General features: G+C 44.1%; 1 protein-coding gene across 7 annotated transcripts in view; it reads right to left on the minus strand.

The window, feature by feature from the left end:
• NAXD (NAD(P)HX dehydratase) overlaps positions 1–26,167 on the minus strand; it is a 476,460-nt gene that overhangs the window by 402,063 nt on the left and 48,230 nt on the right. Inside the window, exons 1-2 of one of the 7 annotated variants that reach the window (XM_078657549.1) lie at positions 14,089–14,168; positions 10,329–10,405 (exon numbers count right to left, since the gene is read on the minus strand). The exons of 3 other annotated variants lie outside the window; for them this stretch is intronic. Coding sequence is in view for 3 of the 4 variants with exons in the window: in XM_078657546.1 (XP_078513672.1) it covers positions 13,979–14,066 (88 nt within the window). In the remaining variant the exon portion in view is untranslated. Of the gene's footprint in view, positions 1–10,328; positions 10,406–13,978; positions 14,226–26,167 lie in introns of those variants that run through there. 3 more of the 7 variants (XM_078657548.1, XM_078657544.1, XM_078657546.1) reach the window with 3 other exon arrangements.

Here is a 26,167-nt window from a genome sequence, read left to right on the forward strand (position 1 = left end):
GTTGGTCTTTGTTGTTTATTTGATTCTTTTGAGCGAAATAATTAGTCAAGTATCTGGCTTCGTTCTGAGAGGCTTCTTTTTCGCTTTCTCTGAAATTATAGCTGGAAACGTGTGTGTATTCTGGTAATTGGAGGCAGCGGGTCTCGACGAGCCCGGTGTATTGATAATTGTGCAGTTTCCAGGGTGGGATTGTGAAAGGACCGGGCCTGATAACTCCTGCTCCTGAAGCATGAAGGGGAGGGGGGCTTGCTCGTTTCGTGCTCGGGGCATTGACGGACAGAAGTCGCATATACTGTTACCATGTCTTTTCTAGCTAAGCGTGTGCCCGGTGCATTAGCAGGGTTCCCATTACACGTGTGCGCGCGGAATACTCGTATTTCAATTTCAACAGTGACAATGCGGCAGCTATTAGAACAAGCAAACAATAAGCAAAAAACAAATCCCCCCGGGCCTCACTTACCTACGGCCACAGAAACGCTGGAACACGCTGTGACGCACACCGCAAGTCGGCCTGGAGCCGCCTCGGCAGAGACGCGGGAGGACAGGAGCGTGACGCGCGTGAACGTGCACATTGACGTTCCCGCGCGTTCACGGACCTGAGTCGGCTCGTTCACAGGTCTGGAGCTGCTCGTTCACAGCTCACACTCCCTTGGCAGGGAGGAAGATGACTATAGAACTCGCTGGCGGGAGCGCTTCGCGCTCCAACGCCAGGCGAGCCCTAAAAAAAAATGACATTCGAGTGCTTAGTTCGTAAAAACAAGTTGCATCTACACACACACACACATATATATATATTCACTGAAAAAACCATAGGTTATAGACCATATATAGTTAGGAATTAGCATTTAAAAAACCTTATTTTACTCACACAAAACCATTGAAATTCCATATATAGTTAGTTGCACTAACTATATATCGCGCACCCGCAATCCACTGCTGATCATGTCACATATTACATCATTCATGACATGGTCAGTGACATCACTGATGACATCACTGATGACATCTCAAATGACATCACTGATGACATCACTGATGACATCTCAAATGACATCACTGATGAGATCACTGATGACATCATCCAGTGACTGTGTGTTTCTGTAAAGTTTAAATATGTTTTACATATTGAAGAATGAGTAGATGTATAAGTGTCTGGACGAAGGATTTAGTAGGTGCATGACTGAATGTATGAGTGAGTGATTAAATGTGTCTCACTGAGTGCATGGGTTAGTGACTAAACTGTCTTAATTTGTGCATCATTATGTCTGTTGTTCTGTAAACTGCTGCATGTGTTGATCAGTAGCTATATGATTAACTATATGGGTTATTGATTGATTGTCCAAGTATTTGTATAGGAGACTGAGTGTGTGTGTGGCTGGCTGGGAGGTGTGTGACTCTGTGCCGATCAATGTGTACTTGTATCAATGATTGTATAAGAAAGTAAGTATGTGTTAGTGTATGTTTGAAAATGTAAGGTGCTCTATGTTTAACTGTATAGACAAGAAAATGGAAGTGTGATTGATTCTTTACAGGACTGACTAGGTGTGTGAGTAACTCCATGGATGAGTGGCAGAGTGTAAGTGTCTGTATAGGTGTATGAGTGCATATGATAGTGTTGTAAAGATGAGTGATTGTATGTATGAATGATTGTATGGGTGAATGAGTGAATGTGTGTGTAGACGTAGGAATCAGTGAGTACGTATGTAGTAACTAGTATTGGTGTGTCAATGGTTTCAAAAATTATACTCTGTATTTAACACTGGGTGAAACAGAGGTTATATTAAAACGTGAGGAGATGCATTGTATTGTCACATGAATGATATCATCAGTGATGTGGTCATTGATGTCATTTGAGATGTCATCAGTGATGTCATCAGTGATGTCACTGACCATGTCATGAATGATGTAATATGTGACATGATCAGCAGTGGATTGCGGGTGCGCGATATATAGTTAGTGCAACTAACTATATATGGAATTTCAATGGTTTTGTGTGAGTAAAATAAGGTTTTTTAAATGCTAATTCCTAACTATATATGGTCTATAACCTATGGTTTTTTCAGTGAATTTTCAAGGTTTTGTAAATGCTAATTCCTAACTATATATGGTCTATAACCTATGGTTTTTTCAGTGAATTTCAATGGTTTTTTAATAGCAAATATCATAAGCTGTCGAATGTCAAGTACGTGGTAAGTAAAAACATTTTCGTGTTTATGCACACTGATCTGCTTTGAATACTGCCCCCCACCCCTCATTTCTATTAGGAGTACTCTCTCTTTGCAGATAGTGAAGGGTAGTTAACGCAGCCCTTTGCCCCCTTTGTAATACGTTGTGCCTGCTTCTCTCTCCATTTGATTGATTGTTCTCTTTGGTTCATTCTCTATTTACAAACAAGCACAGAGTCGCAATACTCTGTTTAGTCTTTGCAGATAGCGAAAAATCGTGTAAAAAAACAAAAGGAATCGAGCAAAATCAGTAGGCCACTAATGGGATCTCTTTTTGACCTCGCTAAAATAGAAACATTAGGAACAACCTGTTGAAAATAGCAATGCGTATGTACATAAGCGGCGTTCATTTGTGTTCACAGTACCCCTTGTTGATTGTTTCAATCGAGCATTGAATTGTTCGAAGTTAATTCTCTTAAGGATCTTCTCTACCTGCAAACGAGGAAGAATAGGAATATTCTCTCTCCCTTTGCAGATAGTGAAGGGTAGGTAACGCAAGCCTTTAACACGTCGTACCTATTTCATTCCTCATTGATTGATTGATTGTCCGAACATTGACTGTTTGGGAATTAGTTCTTTTTGGAGGTATTCCCTGTTTGCAAATAAACGTAGGAAAATCTTTGCAAGTAGTGAAAGGGTACGTAATGCGGACCTTTCTCCCCCGTTGTAATCTGTCATGCCTATCTACTCCCCACTGATTGATGCACCTTTTTCACCCGGACCATTTACTAGAGATACGTCATCTGGCCCGACCAGAGAGCACCCCTAGTGAAAAGGACATATGCAATAATAACGAAGTGATCACTGTATCCTGTTAACAGAAACTTTACCATGAAACAACCTGGAAAGAAAAAAATAGGAAAACGAAAATCAGTAGGCCACTGATGAACATGAACTTTTATTAAACAACAAACAAAGAAACGATAACATAACGTAATGATAAAACCTATTAATGTCCTAGAAACAAGAAAACGTTAAAGTATGCCAGTGGTGAGAGACCAGAAAAACAGTCCGAGAAACCAAATCACCCCTCGCTGTCCCAACTCATGCACTCTGAAAGTTCAAAGTTTTGAGGAGTGCTTGTAACATTGTCTGAAGCCTATTTGCAATTGCTTCATCTTCACTATTCTTAAAGTAAGTGGGGGCTGTTGTGATGCGGTGCCACCCTGAACCGCTTGACGGAGGCCCCCGAGGGACGGTGTCATGTCGCGGACTCGGAGGGGGCGCTTGGCTCCGGCCCCCTCCCCAAGTCGTGTTGCCCTGGTGTGGCCTGAGATCGCCCCCGACATAGGTGGCCGGCTCCCGGGGTCAAGCGGAACTTTTTTCCTTTTGGTGACTCTTCCATTCTTCACCTTGTCCCACAATCCGTTTCACCTAAAGACACGCTGTAGTGGGGCACCCCTTTTCCGTTTCATTTGCCATTCAGCCCGCTTTTGCTACACTGTGCCTCTTCCGCTATTCAGCTGTTTACCGCCCGCTCTTTCGACTACAGCGTCTCGCTCACCATGTACTTGAGTTGCTCCCGCTCTTGCGGTGCAGCGATAGGCGGCTGCCACAGGACTCTCAAAATGGCGGCCATCTCTTCAGATTTGGGCGTGGTCCACTAAAATGGGCCTGCGACACCTTGGAACTCGGACGCTTGTCTGCTAGAGCTTGGGCTCCATTCTCGAAAGCGTCCCCTCATCCTTGAAGATTCTACAAAAGTCTTGGGGGCCCCCGACTCCCGCAGGCTTCTGGTGGGGAGCACCTAGCATGATTGCTCGTGGAATGGCCACGACGGAGCTACGAAATGGTGGTGCTCTCATGCTAACGCCAGCTTCAGTCTGAAACATCCAGAAACACTGTAGACTACCAATTCGATCAGTTCCGGTAGCGCTCCAACGTGACCCGGTAGAGAAGAACTTGCCCTCCCCTCTTTGACTGATGGTTCTTGTTGCCTGTCCCTTCTGTTGTCATTTAACAGAACTATTTAGCCTGCTGAAAGGGGTTGTGTGCCGTCCGCTGGTTGGTGGAGACATTTTGACTATATTCTGGACCTGCGTTGTCGCGTAATGCGTCATATGACGTGCCGCGTTAGAAAGTTTAATAAATTATTAAACACAATAAACAATCCTTAAAAAATAAAAAAAAATAAAAAATAATCAACAAAACCAACAATCAATTAACAACAGTATTTGAAAAGTCTATCATTCATTTTTCATTGCAGTACGCTGCCCAGAAAGCTTCCCGGTTCCCGGACCGGGCGCTACCCACGCAAAAAAACAAAAAAAAATTTTTTTTTTTTTTGCCCCGCGGGGCCGTTTTAAAGCCTCCACATTAAACCTAGGGGGTCAGGGAGGATCTACTATGCCCCCTTATGGTTATTTGCCCCTTTGTTTTGGCCTCCTCTTGTCTCTCGATCCTACCGAGAGACAAGATGGCGGCCGCTACGGACTTTTTGGAATGTTGACAGACGCCAGAGAACCAATCAGCTTCGCTTCACAAAGCTCCGTTGCGCGAAAAGTACGCGTCCTGGAGCGCTGCCCAGAGCGCGCTTACAGATATATATCTTTTTTTAAACGTTAATTTCTCAAAATCCACTGGAGCACATATATTGAGACCTACAAAAGGCACATCGGGCTACCAGTCCCTACAATTTTGCCAAGTTTCGTGCAAATCCATTCAGCCGTTCGGGCTAAAAGTGAGGCCAACCGCCCTATGGAAATTAACATGGGAAAAACGCGTTTTGGGACCCCCCTTTTTTCTCGGCCCCCCCTTGACGAACCCCCCCAAAATTTTCAGGGGCTGCTCAGAAACAAAATGTGCCATTTTCCTGAAAATTTCAGCCAATTCCGTCCACAAACGCCAAAGTTATTAGACATAGAATTTTCAAAAATCCCATAGAGAAAAAATCCTAACTATATATACCTACTGGCGACCGCCAGTAGGTAATATATATATATATATACATACACTGCTCATACATTTTTAAAATGCAAAGTGAACAAGCGCAATAAAGCCGCAGAACTGTTAAGAGCACAATTTCAACCTGCTCAGATACGAAGGGAAAGCCCTAACCAAATAATCACCCTAGTGCATAAAACATTCCGACAAAGTACAATATACCATGTACAAACATGCTTAAAAAGTGCAAATGAGCAATACATACACAAAAAATTGCCTGAAGCAGCTACCAAAAATAGAATCTCAATACAAACAAAAACATGTTCCGGCTGTGCTGATAAATCATTATACCCCACTGTACACAGCGGGAAATAGCCACACAGCTGCTCAAATACATCACTTTGGTTCATTCTCTTTGGATACATATATTCTAGATGTCCTATCCTGCTCCTTTTGGATTGCCACTGGCCTGTATATGGGCATCTGAAAGATTTCCAGCACTGTAAAATGAGTGATCTAGCAAACGAAGCTGCCATAAAAATGAACTTCTGTTCTAATCGCGTGAAAGCTTCATTGTTAGTCAATACCCCCAAAGAGTGCTACTAATAAGCCTGGCTCCACCTTTTTAGATAATCTTACAGATAAAAAAGCAAAAATCTACTGCCAAACCTAATACAGGGCTGGACAAGTGAAACAAATATGTGCCCAATCTCACTTAACCATTGTGGTACATTTAAAGCAAATATTTAGAACATTTGTAAAGCAATTATTTAGAAATTGGATAGTATAATAAAGAGCCAAACCAGCAAAAAAATTAATTGGTTTAAAATTGGCTGCCCTGAACAGTTTATGACCAAACATGGAAATATCTGTCCACTGATTTTGAGAAATAGCACATCCAGTAACTGATGCAACTTTTTGAAGATGCTCAGAAATATAGGACTGCTGAAGTTGCGAATGCAACACTTTGTAACAGCTTGCAACTCCGATCATATTATGCTTAATAAAAAGTTTCAAAACGTTAGCACTGACTGGATCAAAAATAGGGATTCAGATTCCACGAGCAACTGGAAATGTGGGCAAAACTAAAACATAGGGACGGGTTCTTGTAGATTAACTGATCTAACTGCTGCCAGGTCTTCCATCTACCATGGACTCTAAAATCAGATAACGTGTCTATCCCCAATCTGTTCCAAAGTGGAATTAGGGGTTGGGGGGGATCGGCAAGCAGATCCTATCACAATCCTGTAAAGAGTAAAAATAATGAGCAAGAGAAATCGTATATTTTAACGCCAATTCATTTTTACGCAGAATTATTGCTTTTATCATTTTGTATCTTGTTTTCTTGGGGCTTTTCCATGATTTCAGAAAAACTGAGAGCTGCAACCCTACCTCTTGCACCATCAATTAAAAAGAAATGTATACGTGAGAATGGATCAGCATATAAACATGCATGATAATAGACAAAGGCTGCCTGATCCTATCGATAAAAATCGGGTAGAGTCAGCATGGCCTGGTCTTTGTCTAATTGGATAGCTGACAAATCAATAATACGTGGGCACGAAGATGGCCATATAAATCTCCTACATACACTGTCCACTGCCTTAAAGATCCTTTTACTAAGTGGAATAGGTATATTAGAAAACAAAAACAGAGGCTGAAATGACATTTTAATTAGGGCAAATAGGCCTATAATTGACAGGGGCAAAAAACGTCAGGATTTCAACATTCTCTTAACTTTTTTGACCATGCATAATTATTTATCCCATTCAGATCAAGAATGTTGGAGGTGACAAAGACACGGATATCGATAAGGACGAGCGTGCTCCCACTGCTCACTAAGTACAATAGGAAGAACCTCAACGGAAGCATAAAACAACTAAATTTCTGATTTGTTGTAATTAATCTTGTAGCCCCCAATTAACAAACGTGTTAAACCTATCAAGAGTTTTTTCGATATTAGCTCGATCTGTATCCAAATATAGAATAATATAATCCACAAAATATTTTTAGTTTGGACATACCAGAAACTGGAGGTAAAATAGAATCATTATTTCGTGAAAGAATAGCCAAAGGTTCAATAAGAAAAGTAAATAAAACTGGTGAACGAGGACACCCTTGACGTGTTTCACGTGAAAATATAAACTTGCCCTACATTACTTGAGACTAATCGTAGCTACTGCTCCTGCACTGAGATTCTTAAGAGTTATACATTTTACAGGAAAACCAAACCTCCTAAAAGTCTCAAATAGAGCCAGCCAACTAATTAGGTCGACCGTAATTACGGCAGATTTGTTGTTTTCTTTTTTAACATATTTTTATTAGTTTCAAAGTATAAAAAGTCACATACAGTACTTGAGTAAAAGTGTTGGCAGATAAGACAGTACATTGAACCATAAAAGGATAAATCAGGTGTAATCACGGTATCTCCAAAGGTCGCCCCTCAGTGCGCTGAAATTCCATTTCTACCAATGGGGGAACACATATAGTGCCTCTATATACATTCCATTTGCCCCATTTTCTGTCCCACTTCTTCGGACGTCCTCTCGATTTGAACACCTCCTTCTCAGCTATCGTGCATTTGTCGACCTCTTTTACCCATACTCTATGGGAAAGCCTATCCGCCACGCCCCATTTTTTTGCAATCTTTTGTTTAACTAAGGTGTAGCCCAGTGTGGTCAACTGCTGTTCCACCTCTGTGAGGTCAGTCTGTTCCCATATATTGAGAAGGCCCAGCCGTGGTGTGAGGGTGAGTCCCTTTCCCAGCGCATCCTGGATAGGTCTCGTTGCCCCCTCCCATATGGGTTGTACCTCTGGGCAGTCCCAAATTGTGTGGTAAAATGTTGCAGCTTGACAGCAACCACGCAATCAGAGCACATCAGATCTCGAGCCTATCTTTGCCAATGTCACCCTGGTGAGATATGATTTATGTAGGATCTTAAGTTGGATTAGTCGGAAATGGATTGTGATGGCTGCCTCCCTTGGGGACATCAGTGCTGCCTGTCAGTCCAATGAGCCTGAGATCTACCTGCCATTTCCCACACAGTTTATGAAACATGTCTGGTAAGTTATTACACAGTTTTTTATAGGTGACTGACGTGACCTTATTGAGCAGGGGCCCATCTAGCTGCAGATCCTCCAAGGGGGACGACTCTGATATGTCGCTCAGGTCAGGAAAGGCTGTGGTAAGGCCATGACTACTCTGTAGGTACCGAAATACCTCCCCGGGGCCAGTTTGTATTGCTTACGTAAGTCCTCAAATTTAAAGATTGTGCCTTTTCTCACCCAGTCTCCGATGACGGAGATTCCTATAGTGTCCCACTTATCAAACCCAGGTTGATAACATAGTAGTCCAAGGCGCTGGGTAGACCACAGTGGTGTGGCTTTGGTCAGTACATTTGACCAACCGAGACGGCAGTTCGCCTGGTGCTACATTGCAACGGTGTGTGCTGTAGGGCCGAAGTACTTTCCTTTCCCGGGCCTTCGAATACAGCGCCCCCAAATACCCCTCTCTTCTCATCTGATATCTGTCCAGCAGATAGGCCGGATCCATAGGGGAGCGATATATCCAGTGATATATCATCAGGCAGCTTTGGTATTCTTGACCGAGAAATAGTATATGGCCTGAATCAAATAGGCAGTGACAACTACCACAGACCTATTAGGAATAAAGACATTTTTAGCCCCATTAATTAATTTCTGGACAACAGGAAGTAGGCGGTTGGTTAAGATCTTCATTAAAGGTTTATAGTCCGCATTTGACAAATTAATAGGCTTATTCGGATTAGAATTGAGAGACGACAATTTATCTTATTTCAAAAAGTTTAATACAGTGGATTGAGAACATGTAGGAGAGATAGGCCCACCTGCAATTATCTCATTAAAAAGTTTTATCAATGTATCTTGGAGAAAACACAATATAATTATTTATAAAACTCAATGGGAATGCTGTCCAGTCCTGCTGCCTTAGCATTGGCCAAAGCCATCCTAAATTCTGTTTCTGAAACTGGATTTAGTAAAGATTCCTGATGCTCATTAGGTAGCTGGGGAAATGGAATTATATTGGGAATATTTGCAATAGCATCTTCTGCTACCTCAGATGGTGCCTAATAAAGAGAGGAATAATGCTTAAAGATTTTTTTCTGGATATCTTCTTTACTAGCAGTGATGCTATTGGTGTCGGAATCTACCATATCTGATGTCCGATTGGCACTGGCCCTAGATTTTACTGACCAAGCTAAGATGCGACACACATGTTTACTTTCCTTGTAAGCTTGCTGGAAGCAGCCTTTTCATTCACTATTTCTTCATTCAAGAAGAAATTCCGAAAATTCCTTATTCTTTTTTTGTCCTCATTCCACCAAAAGCTGTGCAAATAAACTTTCTCAACCCATTCCGTCGTGGGCGCCCAGGGCTGACGTTCTTGCATTAGCCTGGGCTGACCCGCCCTGCCCCTTTATTCCGAGGCCTGGTGTAATCATAGGACTAGCAGGGCCTTAGACCAGCCTTATTTCTGTTCCCCATTCCAACAAGGGATCCCACACCGTGCTATTTACATTTTGTGCCAAACCAGATTCTAACCGTGCAGTGCTCAAAGCCGCCCGTAGCCAGTTTTCATATAAAGGTGGGCTAGCATCCTTCCATAGTTTTCATATCTCCCTGCGCGCAATTATAATAAGACTAAAAAATAACGCCACTTGTGCCCCCCTTAATAAACTAAAAAGATCAGTGTCCATCCCAAAGACAACTCTGACTAAATTCAAGTTCAAGTTCCCTTGTACCTTAAAAATACCCTCCAGGGCCTTCTCAACCATAGACCAGAAGGAACAGAGTTGAGGGCAATCATAAAAAGCATGTATTGCTTCCACTAGTCCACAACTTGAACAAGATGGAGGGGGAGACCGAAAATTACTTTTAGCCAGTTTTAAAGATTTACTAGGCAAGGGAGAAGATACATGGAAACAGTCCTTAATCTCATGCTCTAGATTGGTCCACATTCCCTTAATCAAGGGACAACAAATCTTGATAGAGGTTGCTTTAAATGCAATGACCTGGCCACGTAAGCAAGCCTTAAAAGCTTCCCAATTACTTGCTAATGATACCAAATTCGCATTCAGTCTAAAAACTTCCTCAATAAAAATACGCACAATGATTTTCCAATTATTGCGTACTAATAGGGATCTATCAAAACACCATCTAGTCCTTCTAATATTAACTTACCTAGTTTTCAATTGAAGGGGAACCACAGAATGCCCCGAGAAGCAATTTCCAATAATTAGTGAGACAAATCTATTAAACTGTGGAAAATTAAGAAAAGAAAAAAATAATCAATCCGAGCTGAGGAGTTAAATCTTTTAGAATAACAAGTAAAAAGTCTACTGTCAGGATTTGCAGTACGCCATGGAGCTAATAAGCCATAATCTTCCTTAAGTTGCACCACCATAGGGGCAGATTTATATTTTAGTTGTTTCTTATCGCTACATGTGGCATCAAGCTGGGGGGTTCTGCAGCAGATAAAAATTGCCCTCCCCCCAGATGATTAGCCCCCTTGCAACCATCAAAGCTGAATACATTAGTTTGAGAGGGCGCATCTCATCCTCTATTGGCCAGTAATAGTTAACAGAATTAATACACTGGGAATCTAAACATGTAACCACCCACAACCATTGTACCTGGGTATTCTTCCTAATACGCTTCATTCCCCCAATTAAAGGAGCTGGATTAGTAAAGAACTACCCCACTACATGAACCCCACTGATGAAAAAAAAGCATGGGAAAACCACAACACAATGAACAGTTTAGGAGTATTTGATTTCAAGTGGGTTTCTTGCCAAGAGATAAAGCTTGAGTTACATAATTTTATCCAACTAACTGCAGCCATATACTTTTGTCTATTGCCTAGTCCATTTAAATTACAAGTTAGAACCCTAAAAAATCCAGCCACTCTCACCGTGCAGTATAAAGAGATTTAACCACTTCCTGTCACAAAGTATAAACCTGAGCCATAAAATGGCCATATTCCTAGTGCAACCTCCTTAACCCCATCACCTCTATGCCCCCCTCTTCTGTGACCTGTGAGACCCAACCTTCGCTCATCTGGCACCATGGTATTGTGCTAGGTTTCCTTGAACCACCACCACCCACACCCCCACTCCTGAGGAAAACAAAAAGGAGTGTTGGGATTTAGGTTTTAAGATACAGTCTGCCAAGTCGATGCACTCTCTGACATCTCCCTCAGAAGCTTTTGTGTTTCGTCAAGAGTGGAAAACAGACTGAATTGGCCTTTATGCAGAACTTTCATCTTAGCCGTGTGATTGATAGCATTTCGGGAGGCAGGGGTGCAAGGTTGCTAGGAGCAGAGCCTTAAATGTCCTTCCTCCTTCAGGCAGATTCCAGTCATGTCCAAGAACATTTGGATTGAATGCTCATTGTTCACATCAATTGCTTTCTCCTGAATTGCCTTTCTTAGAACCTTCTCTTTGACCCAAAAGTCAGCCAACTTTATTAATAACATGCGAGGATATTTAGAGTTGGCCAGAACTTGACCAGTCACGTGTTGCGCATGCACAGTTAAGTCCTGTGAGTAATCAGAGAGGACGTGTTTCTTAATCAAATTAGGGTAGTATAATAAAGAAGGAAGGAAGGAGAAGCAATGGTCCATTTGGCTTCCAGACGAAGATACAAATAATCAAGAGGGGGGAGAACGGACCACTTGTCCTGCGTACCAGGGTTGTATTTTTCCTTCTGTAAAAAACTCTCATTCGTGTACACAAGATAGGGGCGGTATATCTTGGTTCTCCGCCTTTGTGTAACATGACAGCATCTTCTTAGCGTTTATTCTGAGAATTTGCTGACCTCCACCTGGAGGAAGACCAAGTGGTGTTACAGCAGGGTCAAGAAATAAAGAGTGAAAAGAGGGAAGGTGTCTTCGTGAAGTGAGTATAAAATTACCTACACAACCTTGGGAGATACTTTAATGAATTAGGTGGTGTGAGAAAGTAAAAACAAAGGTGCATGCGTAGACAAAGTTACCAATCTACTGCACTGGTGCTGGTCGACATGTTTTAGCCTTGTGTTGCATCTAGAGGTTTTCTTCAGGACCGGTGGATTCGTAGTGGCGCATTGTGGCGACTACTATGTGTGGTTAATTTACCACTACATTTTTTATCAAGTCAGGCCAGTTGTACCTGTGACTCTTTTAACCCTGATTTGGCTCCGTGGACCGATGTTTTCTCAGTCTGGACTTGTGCTGTCTCTGTTCACGGCTAGTGAATCAACAAACCCGAGGTCTGAGCATACTTCAGTACTGCTTCATGGCTACCATACCTCTTGCTCGTTTGAAGTGGTGTCATCAGGGCAGGGCGAGAGTAGCGGCGTACTACAGGGATCGCCTACAAGCCATTTCCTCCCACTGAAAGATGTGCAAATAGTTAATATTGGCTTAGATGCACTATTAATAAGTGATGTTGCCTAAGTTTCTCGTGTTGAATACCCTGTGCAGCACTTCCCCACACCTTTGCACATGCGATGTGTAGAAGCACACAATTGAATATAGTGACATACATCGTCTGAGCATCCATGGGGAGCTTATGAGACTGGGAGCAGATACATGTCTCTTACAAAAGACTCATCAGCTAAGACCAGGACCAACTACTCTCTAAGTGCTTCCCTACATAATATCATGCAGCTGCGCCTACCAAGAAAGCCAGAGGTGCCATACTATTGCATTACAAACACAAATTTGGGGAAAAGATGGTCAAAATACACAAAAGTGGCAGGCAACCTGATCGTGGTGGGAGAATGGGCGGGCCAGCCTATGACTATAGCAACAATTTATACCCAAACATGGGGCAAGAGTAGTTCCCCATCCCAACGGTCCACGAGACAGTTCAGATTTCAGACAACCCAGTTATAATTGGCAGGGACCTCAACTGTGTGATGCACCCTACACAGGACAAATCGGAACAGCAGGTGGGGGGGGGGGGCAGCAGATCTAGCGACAGGTAGCAAAACGTGGCACTAAGACATAAGCTTGGTTAACTTGTAGCGTTACAGACATCTACTCACGATGGATTACTCCCACCACACTTACACATTCAACATACACATTTTGGTAGATCAATATTTAATTTAATTTATCTCAGGCTGGTCCATAATGATAAGACAAGCGGATTGAAAGACGATTCCACATTCACAACTGTATCCACATGAAGAATGTGCACCCTGAGCGGTTACTGTAATACTTTTGAGAGCAGAACTAACATCTGTGGCTGTATGAATAATACCTGAAAACTACTTATGGAGAAGGTTGGATTGCACAACGTATACCTGTCATATTTCTTTGTATTGATAATGTGCATCGATTTCTGCTGCCCTGATACACACCAAGGAAAGTTTACAGTACTGTGATAACTTTACCATTTCAGGTCAAACAAACTGTTGACAATGGATAAAGTTATGATGAAGGCTCCCGATTTAATTTTTTTAACATTTCTGTCTCTATGTATTCAAATGTATTTTTGTGCCATCTTATCAGTATTTATCTGTAGTTCTTTTTGACGTCTGTCTAGTTTTACAAAGAAAATATAACAAAAAAAGATGTTAAAATAATAGTTTTGTACCACAAACAAATGTCGGGGTACGGAGTTATTTAGATGTCATCCTGTAATAACCTCCGTATGCTGTAACTCCTAATAAGCCATATAATCTGTATTTGTCCACTTAAAAAAAATAATAGAAACAGAAAGCACACTGCTTCATGGGTGACTATAGTACAGCCTGCTAGAAAGAAATGTAGGGACCGTCTCAACCCTGCTACCTATGAGAAGGTGTGCGGTCTGAGCGTCCTTTCAAGTCGCAGCTTTCTGTACCTTGTCCATCCCACGGCCAGTAGAGAAACAGAAGTGCAGCAGCTAGCGCGCAGGCGGCAGCGGCACAGCCCCGGGAAGGACCCGTCATGTCCCTTCACGGTTCCTCTTACCTAGGAAGGAGGCGGGGAAGCGCAGGGTCGCGACGATGGCTCGCAGGCCTGGGACCATCTGTGCGCTTGACAGGCTGCAGCCTGCAGCACAACCAGTGGCACCGGCTCCGAATCACAAAACAAGCACCATCTCCGTTAAAGAGAAAGTCTGCGGCGCGCTCCAAGTCCTACCGAGAGAAGTCCAAAACACGCTGAAACGTTCAAAACGTAATAAATAAAAGACAAAGCACTATTTCCGCATCATTTTTAAACCATTTTTTTTTACATTTTTTAAAGCATTTATTTAACATTCTTTATAATCAGTAGTCATCATTCACGTTTTTCTTCAGGGAGGAATGCTCACGAACCTAAACAGACTCGGATAACAGCGCAATATTGATGTATTACGGCAACAAGTTCACCGACATGGACTGTAGGATGCCGAAAAGGGAAATACGTTGCGTCCACCTACAACAAAACAGGCCTCTAGGAGCTGTCAGACAAGAAAGTCCGTCAACTGTTTCGGCTCTTATTTGTAGTCTGTTTTCGGTGTCTACTGAAGAAGACAGTTCCCGATGTTCGGTCTGTTAAGTATGCAAGCCTCTATCAAACAACAAGCATTGGCATAGCCAATAGGTCTCGCCTTTGGGACCTTATAAGTGTTTAGCCATGCAACGGTTGATATTGGTGCACCAAGGATATTGTGCTGCATAACTAAATACTTATAAGGTCCCAAAAGCGATACCTGTTGGTTATGCCAATGTCTGTTCAATGTTGCCTTGTCATATTACAGGGACTCAGTTGTGCTGCACTCATCTCTCAGTTGTAAAATTGTGAGTAAGCAATCTATTCAGAGTCAGAGCTTTGAAAATGCACAAAAAGTTTAACGGCCGCATCAAGGCTGGGGACGAAGAACTAGAGAGGAGGGCGGATGAGTAGGTGTAAGACATACTTAAGGTGGGTGAGCTGAGATCGAGGAGTTGATGCAAACCGGGTGTGAGGTGGAAACTTATTCCACAGTTTCAGTGCTAAAAGAACTAACAAATGAAAACTATAGGAGGAACTAGTGGGCAGAGGAAAAGATAGAAGATGCAAAGCAGTAGAATTAAGAGTATGCAAGGTAGTGTGTAACGAAGCTAAATGACTTACATGCAGTAGAGTCAAAAATTAGCTAGCATTCGCGCCAAGAATTTTCAATTCTATTGAGGACACGGAGGCGAGGATTATGCTTCTCTTTCTTTTACTGTAAACTCACAGCAGCCAATAAACGTACAGTTTCATAAAAATAAACCACATTAACCATGATGCTCGGCCTAAGCCACGCCTCCTTAGCCCTACAAGAGCCCTGGTAACAGTCCCAGCTTCCTCTTTCTTTGCACGAACATGCAGAATAAGTCCGATATCCAAAAGTCTTATATATCTTCTCCAACATGGAATAACACGGAAAACTCTTTCCAACTTCAGAATAATCTCCAACATGGGATAACAGGGAACATCGTTCCAACTTCAGTCTTCAGCAGAAGAGTCTTCAATCCTTTTTCTTGTCATTACCTAGAAAGAAATATAAACAACCCGTAACTTCTGTATAAAACCAGTGTCAAAGATATGAGAACGGGTGGGTAAGCTTGATCATATCATGACATAGGATAATCCTCGCCCCCGTGTCCTTAATAGATTTGAAAATTCTTGGCGCGAATGCTAGCTAATTTTTGATTCTATTACAGGACCGGAGGCTTCAGATTATGCTAGTTTAACGCTGAATCAAAAACAACAGATGTAATGTCTCCTACCGGCTTATAGTAGAACTGTTTAAATGTCGACTCAGATGACCAATCAGCACAATGCATAATATCATGAATATTAGCTCCAACCAAATATGGCTTTGAAGCCATAGCACCCCTCACTGAGTGCGCCCCAAACAGTTGAACATCAACACCAGCCTCTTTCATGATAAACTTAAGCCATCTAGCAATAGTGGCCGAGGACACAGGGTTAAACGGCTTTTGCACAGCGATCAAAAGCTGGGTAACCCCAGTCGGTCTCAAAGAACGAGTACACTCCTCGTAGGCTTTCAAGCATTGGACAACACAAAGTTTGGCATTACTATGAAAGGCATTATATTCAATCTGTCTAGACATAGTTTTTGTGCGACCTGTAATAGTAAAGGAAACTCCCTCCGGAATAAATACTCTACCTGTAATATCCAGTGCACGTACATCCGAAGATCTCCTGCATGCTGACAAACATAGTAGCATAGCCAGTTTAGCTGATAACTGCTTCCTAAAAAACAAGTCATTAGAGGGCCAACTATCCAGAAGTTTGATCACTAAATAAACATCCCACAGCCCTAATATTTGGGCTTGGGAGGGTTCGCTACACGTATTCCTTTGAGGAGTTTGCACACCAAAGGGTGCACTCCCACTGGCTTCCCATCAATGTGGGCGTGCCCCGCGGAAATAGCCGATCGGAAGTTATTCACCGATCGATAGGCTAAACCGCTAGCTGCCTTTTCCGCCAAAAAATTCACGACATGTGAAAGGCCTGCCCCCACGGGATCCAAGTCCCGTTCCACGCACCAACATAACCATCCCTTCCAGGCAGAAGAATACCTTTTTCTCGTGGAAGGGCCCAAGCCTGTTTGATGAAGTCATTAGCCGTTCCTGAAACTCCAGGCAAATTCCACTGTTGCCTGAAAGCCTCCATGCCATCAACGTTAGGCGCTGAGACAAGATCAATGGATGTTGTTCCCGTAGAGGTCCCAGAAGAAGGGATTCCGACCAGGGCAACATCCTGGGAAGGTCGCAGCACATCCCCAACAGCGTCGGGAACCAAGGTTGCGACCTCCACAGAGGCGTCACCAGGACCACCTCCGCTCTCTGCTTGAGAATGTACGATGCCACTCGTGGAATGAGGAGAAAGGGAGGGAACGCGTAGTTCACTACTCCCGACCAGTCCTGCAGAAAAGCATCCGTCGCTGCCGCCGCTGGGTCCGGCCTCCAGCTGAAAATTTGGGCAGATGGCTGTTCAGCCTGGATGCAAACAGATCGATCTGACAAGGACCCCAAAGATCCTGCAGCCATTGAAACATTGTGGGATGCAGCTGCCAATCGCTGTAATCCCGCAGGTGTCTCGAGTTCCAGTCCGCTACCACATTGGACTGTCCCGGTATGTATTCAGCTATAACAGTGATCTGACGGTTGAGGCAATAATGCCAAAAATCTTTGGCAATCTGTCCCAACATGGACGATCTCGTCCCCCCCAGTTTGCTTATGTATCGTACCGCAGAGACATTGTCCATTCTGAGAAGAATGCAACACGATGTTTGCTGCGGGGAGAGGGTCTTGATCGCGAAGGATCCTGCTAGGAGCTCCAAGCAATTTATGTGTAGCTCCAATTCTTGAGGAGACCATCTTCCTCCTGTTGAAACTGCGCCACAGCGCGCCTCCCAGCCCCAACGGCTGGCGTCGGATTCTATAACCACTTCGGGCAGTGAACCGAAAATGGCCCTGCCGGTCCACGCCTCCACGTGGTTCAACCACCATTGCATCTCGTCTCTCACTTCCTGTGATAGGGGGACCAGGTCTGAGTAAGCCAGCCCTCTTTGAAGGTGCTGGATTTTCAGTCTCTGTAGCGCCCGGTAGTGAAGGGGCCCTGGAAATATCGCTTGAACGGACGACGCCAACAAACCCACTACTCTGGCGACCGTCCTGAGCGAAACTACCTGTTTGCTGAGAAGAGATAGAATCTCCTTCCGTATGTCTTTTAGTTTCGACTTCGGAAGACTCAACTGCGCAGCTTGTGAACTGATCACAAACCTAGGAAATCCGTTGATTGCGACGGAATCAGAGCCGATTTGGCCTGGTTGATAACGAACCCCAGATTCTGAAGTAATGTAATGGTCGTTTGCAGGTGTTGCGACACCAGATCCGGGCTCCGAGCCATGATCAGCATGTCGTCCAGGTATATTATCAATCGTATACCCTGTTCTCGAAGGTGAGCCACCACCGGCTTCATCACCTTGGTGAAGCACCAGGGAGCAGAGGAAAGCCCGAAACGAAGGGCCGAGTATTCGAACCATCGTCCGTTCCACTGAAATTGGAGGAATCGGCGATGAGGTGGATAGATGGGAATAGACAGATAGGCGTCTTTCAGATCCAAACGGACCATCCAGTCGCCTTGCCGCAGTAGATCTGCCAACAGATGGAAGCCCTCCATCTTGAAATGGTTGTATACCAGGAAGTAATTGAAGTCCCTCAAATTTAACACAAGTCTGTGACCTCCTCCCTTTTTCTGAACTAGAAAGATATTGCTGCAAAACCCGTGTGAATTGTAATCGCACACCGTTATAGCGTGTTTGTGAAGCAATTCTTCTATCTCGCGGTCTATAAAAGACCTCTCTTGTTGGGAAAAATTGAGAATTCTCGGACTGGTCCTTTGTCTGGGAGTCTCGTAGAATTCCAGTTGAAACCCCTGAACAGTCTGCAAGACCCACGAATCCTGGGTCAGAAGACTCCAATTGTGAAAGAAATGTCTTGTGCGACCCCCCCAATGGAATAGGAAAACAATTGATTGCACTCACCTGTTGAATTCTGGGAGTGGAAACCTGCTCTGTTGCCACCTCCTTGGAATCTGCCTTTGTTGAATCGGCCTCGTTTGGGGTAGAACGTACCACCTCTGGTGGAATCCCAGTCACCTCGACATCTACCGAAATCACCTCTGGGGGGACCTTGGTTGGCGAAGCGGCCTGGCGAGCGTCCCCGACCTCGTCCGGCCCTGTTAAAAATTTGTTGGTGAAACACACACTTGATTCCGGTCTGAGCCTTATCTAGCGAAGTGAAGGTCCCCACGTATTTGGAGACATCCTTCACGAAACGATCCCCAAACAGGTTGCCCTCAGCCAAGGGTCCTGGTTCCGCCGCTGCCAACTCCGTTAAATTAGAATCCATTCTCATTAATAGTGACTTGCGCCGTTCCGTAGACAGTGCGCAATTAGCATTGCCTAACAAACAGATGGCACGCTGGGTCCAACCAGCTAGGATATCTGGGTCAACTGGCACGTTGGATTCCTTGGCCTGTAGCGCCATCTCGAGGATCTTTGCCAATGGACCTACCACGTCCAGCATCTTATCTTGGCAACAGCGCCAGGCGCGTTCGATCCCTTTTTTAGGATCCATTGCAAATTTTTTCAAAAAGGTTAACAGGCTAACGTCTATCTCGGGAGTCTCCGCCACTTTATGGGCGAGCTCGGGTCGAGGGCATTCAGATCTCAGGCGGTTACGGACCTCTTTATCAAAGCCCTTTCTAATGTTTTCCTGTAAGTACTCCGCCACCGCTGTGGCCAGGACCCAATCCGAAGATCTAGGGTGAACGATCTCGCTAGGGTTGAATGTAAAGGGGGTATTAGAGGGAGGGACTGAGGCAGAAGAGGCGCATTTCTTTGCCTTCTTCGGTGGTTGTTCCTCGTCCGTATCTGTAGTGTCGGTACCTGTGGTGGTAGTAGTATCAGTGTCCACATAGTTTTGTTTGCTCTTAGCCTTGCCACCAGTAGAGTAGCCATGATCCTGCCCTGAAGGTGCCGGAAGGGAACCTAACACGTCAGTGTGTGGCCATTGATTAGTGTTGCCTGCAGTGTTGCCTGCAGCGTTGCCTGCAGTAGTGGCTGGTGGAGCCTTTTTAACGGACTTATCTTTAGTAAATCCATGGCGTTTCGCGAAATTCTCCAGCTGCTTGGTGATTGGTTTGAGCGCAGCCGCCAATGCTTGTTGCACAGTTGAAGGCACTGTGCTCTCTACTGCCTTATTGACTGAGGCCTGGACCGAAGCATCCAGAGCCTCCACAATCCTGTCTTCCACAGCAGCAGCAGGCTGCTCTTCATAAACTTCTTCCCCTGCCTCCTCATCAAAATGCGCCCACTCCTCCATAATCCACACACAGTGGGGCAAGTAGATTCCCAAAGTCACAAAAGTAAGGCACAAGGGGAGTAAGGGGGTGGGGGGGTCAGCCCCACTGCACACAGACACAAGTAGTTTCTCAGTACCAGAACCCCTCAGCAGTGCTGTATTCAAGTTATTGCAGCCCAAGGGGCGTAGGAGCCAATAAACGTATATACAGAGTGTGTGCTCACTCTTTAAAAGGCAGACTATTAGGACAACCAGTCAGGTGTAACACTCCACCAGCTTAGACGAGCAATCGCGGTGTAAAGGCGGGCAAAATCGGCAAGAAAACGCGAGTAGCCCAACCCGCGCCCAAATCCTACTAAAAGTAGCCCAACGGGCGCGCGTCACGCTACTCGCGTAATGCCGGGTGGTGTGCGGCTCCAGAAAGCGCTGGGGCGATGAGGGAAGCACACGCGCAGCTCCAGGCCGGCCGAGGCGCGGCTGAAGATATTAGGTAAGCCGCAGCGCGGCACGGTACTGGAAGCGCCGAGGCGCGATGCGGAGAGAGTTGGAGCGGAGCTCCGATCACAAGCGTAGAGCGCTCCTAACACGGCCGCTGCTAGCGAGCGGCAACGAGCCTGAATAAAGCGCGAGGATGCTCGCAACCTAAATAAACAATTTACCAAAATAACACATGAACAAAAGTATCACAAAGCACACGCAGCGCGCGCTGTCATCCGCAATACCAAATATTGCAATTCAGTAGTCTACATCTCTAACATGCAAAACACACAGAGAGAAGGGAGCAGGCACTTATCTCTTGCTGTGAGCAGCAAAGAAAGAGGAAGCTGGGACTGTTACCAGGGCTCTTGTAGGGCTAAGGAGGCATGGCTTAGGCCGAGCATCATGGTTAATGTGGTTTATTTTTATGAAACTGTACGTTTATTGGCTGCTGTGAGTTTACAGTAAAAGAAAGAGAAGCATAATCTGAAGCCTCCGGTCCTGTAATAGAATCAAAGAGTGTCCACATTGATATACTAGACAGAGGAAATGGAACTTAACTGGAAAAGCGAAGGTGGCTAGTGAAATTAAGTGCGGTACAGGAAGATGGGTGTATATCATGGAGAGAAAAATAATAGATACACTCAAGAGTTTCAAATAATCTGACAAAGCGCGGGATTATATTTAGGAAGCACAACAAACAGGAAGGCATAATAATGAAGGAAGGAAGAAGAAACAAGCATTTGCAATCAATGCAATAGGTCTCGCATTTGTTGGAGTTGGAGCTATTGGCATTGTAAATGGCAATTTTGTTTTTGTTGCAGTGGAGTGATTATTTAAAGGAAAAAGTGCACACTATATCATACTTTGAGCTTTTATAGCAAATATACAGTAAAGCTATGGCTATATTAACGTAAAGGGTGTGAATGAATGAATAAAAATACAAAAAAATAATCTTAAAATGCAAGGTGCAATGTGTAGCTGGTGACGGGGACTACCTATTATTTAATAAAAATACACATTTAAAAGCAAATACATAGAATGTGGAACCTGCAAACTTTAGGAAAGTTTCTGGCACCAGTGTGGTGACAGACACATAGGGGTTTATTTTTCAGTATATATATATGTGCAAATGCACCAGGACATGGTGTCCCCTATGATTTACTTTACCATTTTAAGATGGTTAGATACCCATCTTGGAGAGCAGCAAGGTAGGACCTGACTTAGCTGTGTGTAAAATAAATAAATAAATAACACATAGGAGGGGCACAGGAAAAAATAAACTTTGGGGAGTCGGGATGCCACATGTAGAGGGTAGGGGGGGTAGATCTGAACTGTGAGTAGCACAGGGGAGAGAGTAAGAAGAAACATGCACTCCAAAGGATGTTGGATTTGAAATAAATTAAAAATCCGGGGTTTATTAGGACATCGCCTTAAAAATGTTAGACAGTGAGAGTTTGTCAAGTACTGTGTTTTTCTCTAATTTGCAGAGGTTTGCAAAGAAGCCTTTTGTGCTGACTTTGCGAACAATCCCGATGCGAATGCCCACTTAGTCCCTATTCTCTCCTTTATAGCCCCTAAATACCTGTGTATCTGTTGATTAGGAGGATGCAATATTTAAGAATTATTGCTCACGCTAGAGGAAGGAACTGCTATAAAAACAAGGTAAGCCATGTGAACGCTAGCCAGGAGACACAAGTGGTGCTTGGAATGATATATATATATATATATGTGTGTGTGAGAGAGTGAGAGTGGGAGTGTGAGAGAGTGAGAGAGTGAGAGAGAGAGAGTGAGAGTGAGAGTGGGAGAGAGAGAGAACACAAACAGAGCTGGTGGACATGCATTCAGAAGGTGAAACCTCTAAAATACTTAGCTCCCCCCCTCAATGTCTGGTGAAGACAAGTCAGGAGATTCCTCTACAACAGCCCCATGAACTCACAGGATAACATGGGGAAGTCACCGTTGCCAATCACAGATTGTACTAACTGGTTTCAAGGACTGGTGATCCTTCACTCACAGCCGCCATGAATACATTTATGAGCACGCACACAAACACCAAATGTTTGCATATTGTGAAGAAACGACATTTAAGTGAATACTGCATTTCTTCCAGCAAAGGACGATCAACAACACAGCAGGAAGACTAAGACGTGTAGGCTTCTGCACTTCTGAAACGCGTAAATCACTTGCACGAACGTCAGAAGAGAGAGAAGCAGGAGCTTCATCAAAGGCACGTTATAGGCCTGAGACACAGGACGAAAGAAACACACACTGATTCGGGTGCGATGAGCCCATGGCCAGTCATGCCCTGGTCAAAAAGGAAGATCATCCTGGAGTGATTCTGAAGTCATTGGATGACTTCTCCTGCAATTATCTGGGGACGTCATCCCAAACCATCCTGAAGTATGCCCACAGGGGAAAAAATGTAAATGGGATGACTCTTACTGTAATCACAAAAACTATTCTAGGATGGTGTTCTGATGACTTCCACTGGCAGGGAGTGATTACCTTTTACAACTCCACGAATACTAATTGACAACTTTAGGATGAGTGTGGATTACTCCAGGATGGGCTCCAGACAATTTAAGGATGATTGTGGATTATTCCTGGATGATCCTATTACCGCTTTAGGATGGAAGTGGATTACTCTGGAATGACCCCATGATAATTTCAGGATGAGTGTGGATTACTCCAGGATGATTTAATAATAACTCAAAAATGAGCATAGATTATTTAGGATTATAGTAGGACAACTACAGAATGAGCGTGGATTACTAGACAATGACTACATAAGGGCTTTAAGATGGCTATGAAATACTCATGCAGGTTTTTATACCAACGGCAGGCCAAGTGAAGATAGCTCCCAGGTGATTTAATGAATAACTTAGAGTGGCTGTGGATCAATAATAAATCATTACTGGCTCGATTACACCTTAAAAATTCCATGTTACAAGCACCTTAGCCGACTGCCAGTATTCCCTTGCAGGGTCCCACTATATTAGTTTAGGAATATGGATTTGGTGGTAGGGAAATATTTAGAGGATCACCTCCTCAATGAACCTTCCTGTCAAAAACAGGCCTCTTGGATACAATATGCCATCTTTATACAATACCATGAATTATTTGCAATGCCATGAGTTCTAAAGTAAGGCCTAGATTTACAAAAGTGTCACTTAACGCAGCACAACACCCAAATTTGCTGCGTTGCATCACAGGGAGAGAGCAGGAAAGTGCCATGTCTACCCCTCTCCCTTGCACCACTGCACCATTAGGCAGTCGAGCACCATGCACATGCGTTTGCACTATGGTGCAAAGGTGTCTGCGAGAGTCTAGCTTAGGTTTTTTACTGGAAGGGCCCCCTTGCAGTACAAAAAATACTATGCCTAGAAAAACCTGAAAACTTTTCCCATGTGGATGAGTGTTGTAACAAATACCAATTTGCTCTGGTTTATAAATCCTGAAAAGATTGTGTGTCAAGTCCGCATTATAAAACTTAAGCAAACCAAAAACAATACTTCCATAAATCTGGTCCCAATTATAACATCAATATTCTCCTACTCTGGAAAGATTATTTTTTAAACTCTACTGTGAGATGGGTGCACTGTACAAAATAAATCTTAGAAAGATTCCTTTTGGCTAGCTTTGTTCTGTAGCAAGACCATATGCATACAAAAGTTGTGGCTTCAACAATGTTATATTTTGCATTCAGATAAGATTAACAACTTCTGCAGCTACTCCCATACTCCTGACTCACTGGGAATTGCCTTACTTTGAGGTACAGAGCATTATCTGAAGCTGTTTAATGTGGTGACCAGTGGCAATATGCCCTCAAAGCAGTAGTGTAACAAGCATCCTGCTGGGGGTCGGAGGCAGTGGGCCGGTGGGTTGAATACTGTGCTACGGGGGTGGCATGGGCCCGATCCGTGGCAGGTAGATAGAGAGGCAGGCCAGACGACTGACGAGGCATTGCTGCTACAGCCTGCAGAGGCCTAGGTTGGCAAATTCCACTGCAAAAACATCCAAAAAGTAGCCCGGAGCACACCTGGATGCATGCTGAGGCTCCGAGTGTTAGCCATCGGTTAACACTTCACTATGGCATAAGGTGAATCTCCTTGCATCTATGGATGAAAATCAAAGCAGGCTGGAAGACAGCATGTTGCTCCACCCCCCACAAAGCATAGATGTTGATTTCTTGACAAGAGTTGGCCGAGCCATGGCCGCCAGGGTTTGTTTAGGTTTCAGTCGGCTGTGACTACATGCAGCGTCTGTACTGTAGGTAGAAAAAAATGCACACTAACAGCAATGAGGAGCAGAGAGTACAAAAGCAGGCACATTGGTGCAACGTAAAGCGCAGCACCCTTGTTGTGAAAATAAAAGCAGAGATGTTTAAGTGGAGTTGGGTGAGCTACGCGGCCGCCACTGTTCGCTTAGTTTCCCGGTCGCATTCACGAATGGCCTCTCAGAACGGGTTAAATGGAGGAGCGTTAGTGTGAACGATGGTGAGTTTCTATGACACTCTAGCACTCCACAAAAGCAGTTTTAAAACAATTTCTCAACCTCATTAACTTCTTGATGCCTGATAGTTTCGGAAGTTGCACGAAGCGCAGCTTGGGAGAGAGAGAGAGACTCGTGCACGCTGACCGGCTCACATCCCAGCACAACACACTGGGTTGGCAATGCCGAAAGTGAACACGATTGCGAAAGTGAAAGCGATCACAATTGCTTTATTTGCAGAGGGAGGCAGGCATGGTGCGCGTGTAGTTGTGTGAAGATTGGCATTCACGAGGAAGAAAAGAGGCAGTCACCCACACACGGGGAGCCAGATCCCAGCATTACTAGATGCACAAAAACAGACGGACGGAAATGTGGGCATGTATACGAGATATGAATGTCATGAAAAGGTTGGCAATGCCGAAAGTGAACGCGATCGCTAAAGTGAAAAGCGATCGCGATTGTAAAAAAAAAAAAGCTCTCGGCATTGCGTGGTGGGGGGTGTGGGGGGGCAGAGGAGCGGGGCACGTCGAGTCAAGCAACAAAACAAGCTCTTGGCATTGCTGTGGGGGGGCGGGGCCGGAGCGCATTGGCGGGGGAGCAGCAGCCTTTGATGTGTGAGCGAGTGGGAGGGAACACCATATGGCCGTGGTTCCCAAACTTTTTCCACCAGCATCTCCCGTGACCTATTGGCAGTTGACGGCGGCTCCCCATTATGTTACTTTTTTGGGCGGATGGGGGAATGTAAGCCCGGCCTCTGGAGTACTTCCATTTTATTCCCTGAAAATAATCGGCATGAAGCTGATGAAGGTATTATAATCATAGATGTAACAAAATAAAAGTGTAACCGTTGTTTAATAAAAAAATTGATTTGGTTAAGTCAGAAAGAATACTCCCCAGCACTGTGGTTTGCATGTAGAATATATATATTTTTTAATTTGTTTTTAAAAATTTGGCACTAGCATTGGGTGCTCTCCTACAAATCATTATAGTTGTTAAGGAGACACTTTTGATATATACAAAAGCTGCTCCACTAATCATACACTTTTACCAACTTCTAGGTTTCAAGAATGGAGGTGTAGAGTACTGGAGCATGACAAGTGGAAGTACAGAGGCATCTGTACAATGCTTAAGTCCCAATCTTTGTACGAGTTTGTGAAGGTAAAACAAATCACACAAGCAACATTTAAAAACATAATGAAGCAAGACAGCTATCCCAAAACAGCGCTACC

Source organism: Lissotriton helveticus, chromosome 8 (assembly GCF_964261635.1).
Source record: "Lissotriton helveticus chromosome 8, aLisHel1.1, whole genome shotgun sequence".
Lineage (NCBI taxonomy): Eukaryota > Metazoa > Chordata > Amphibia > Caudata > Salamandridae > Lissotriton > Lissotriton helveticus.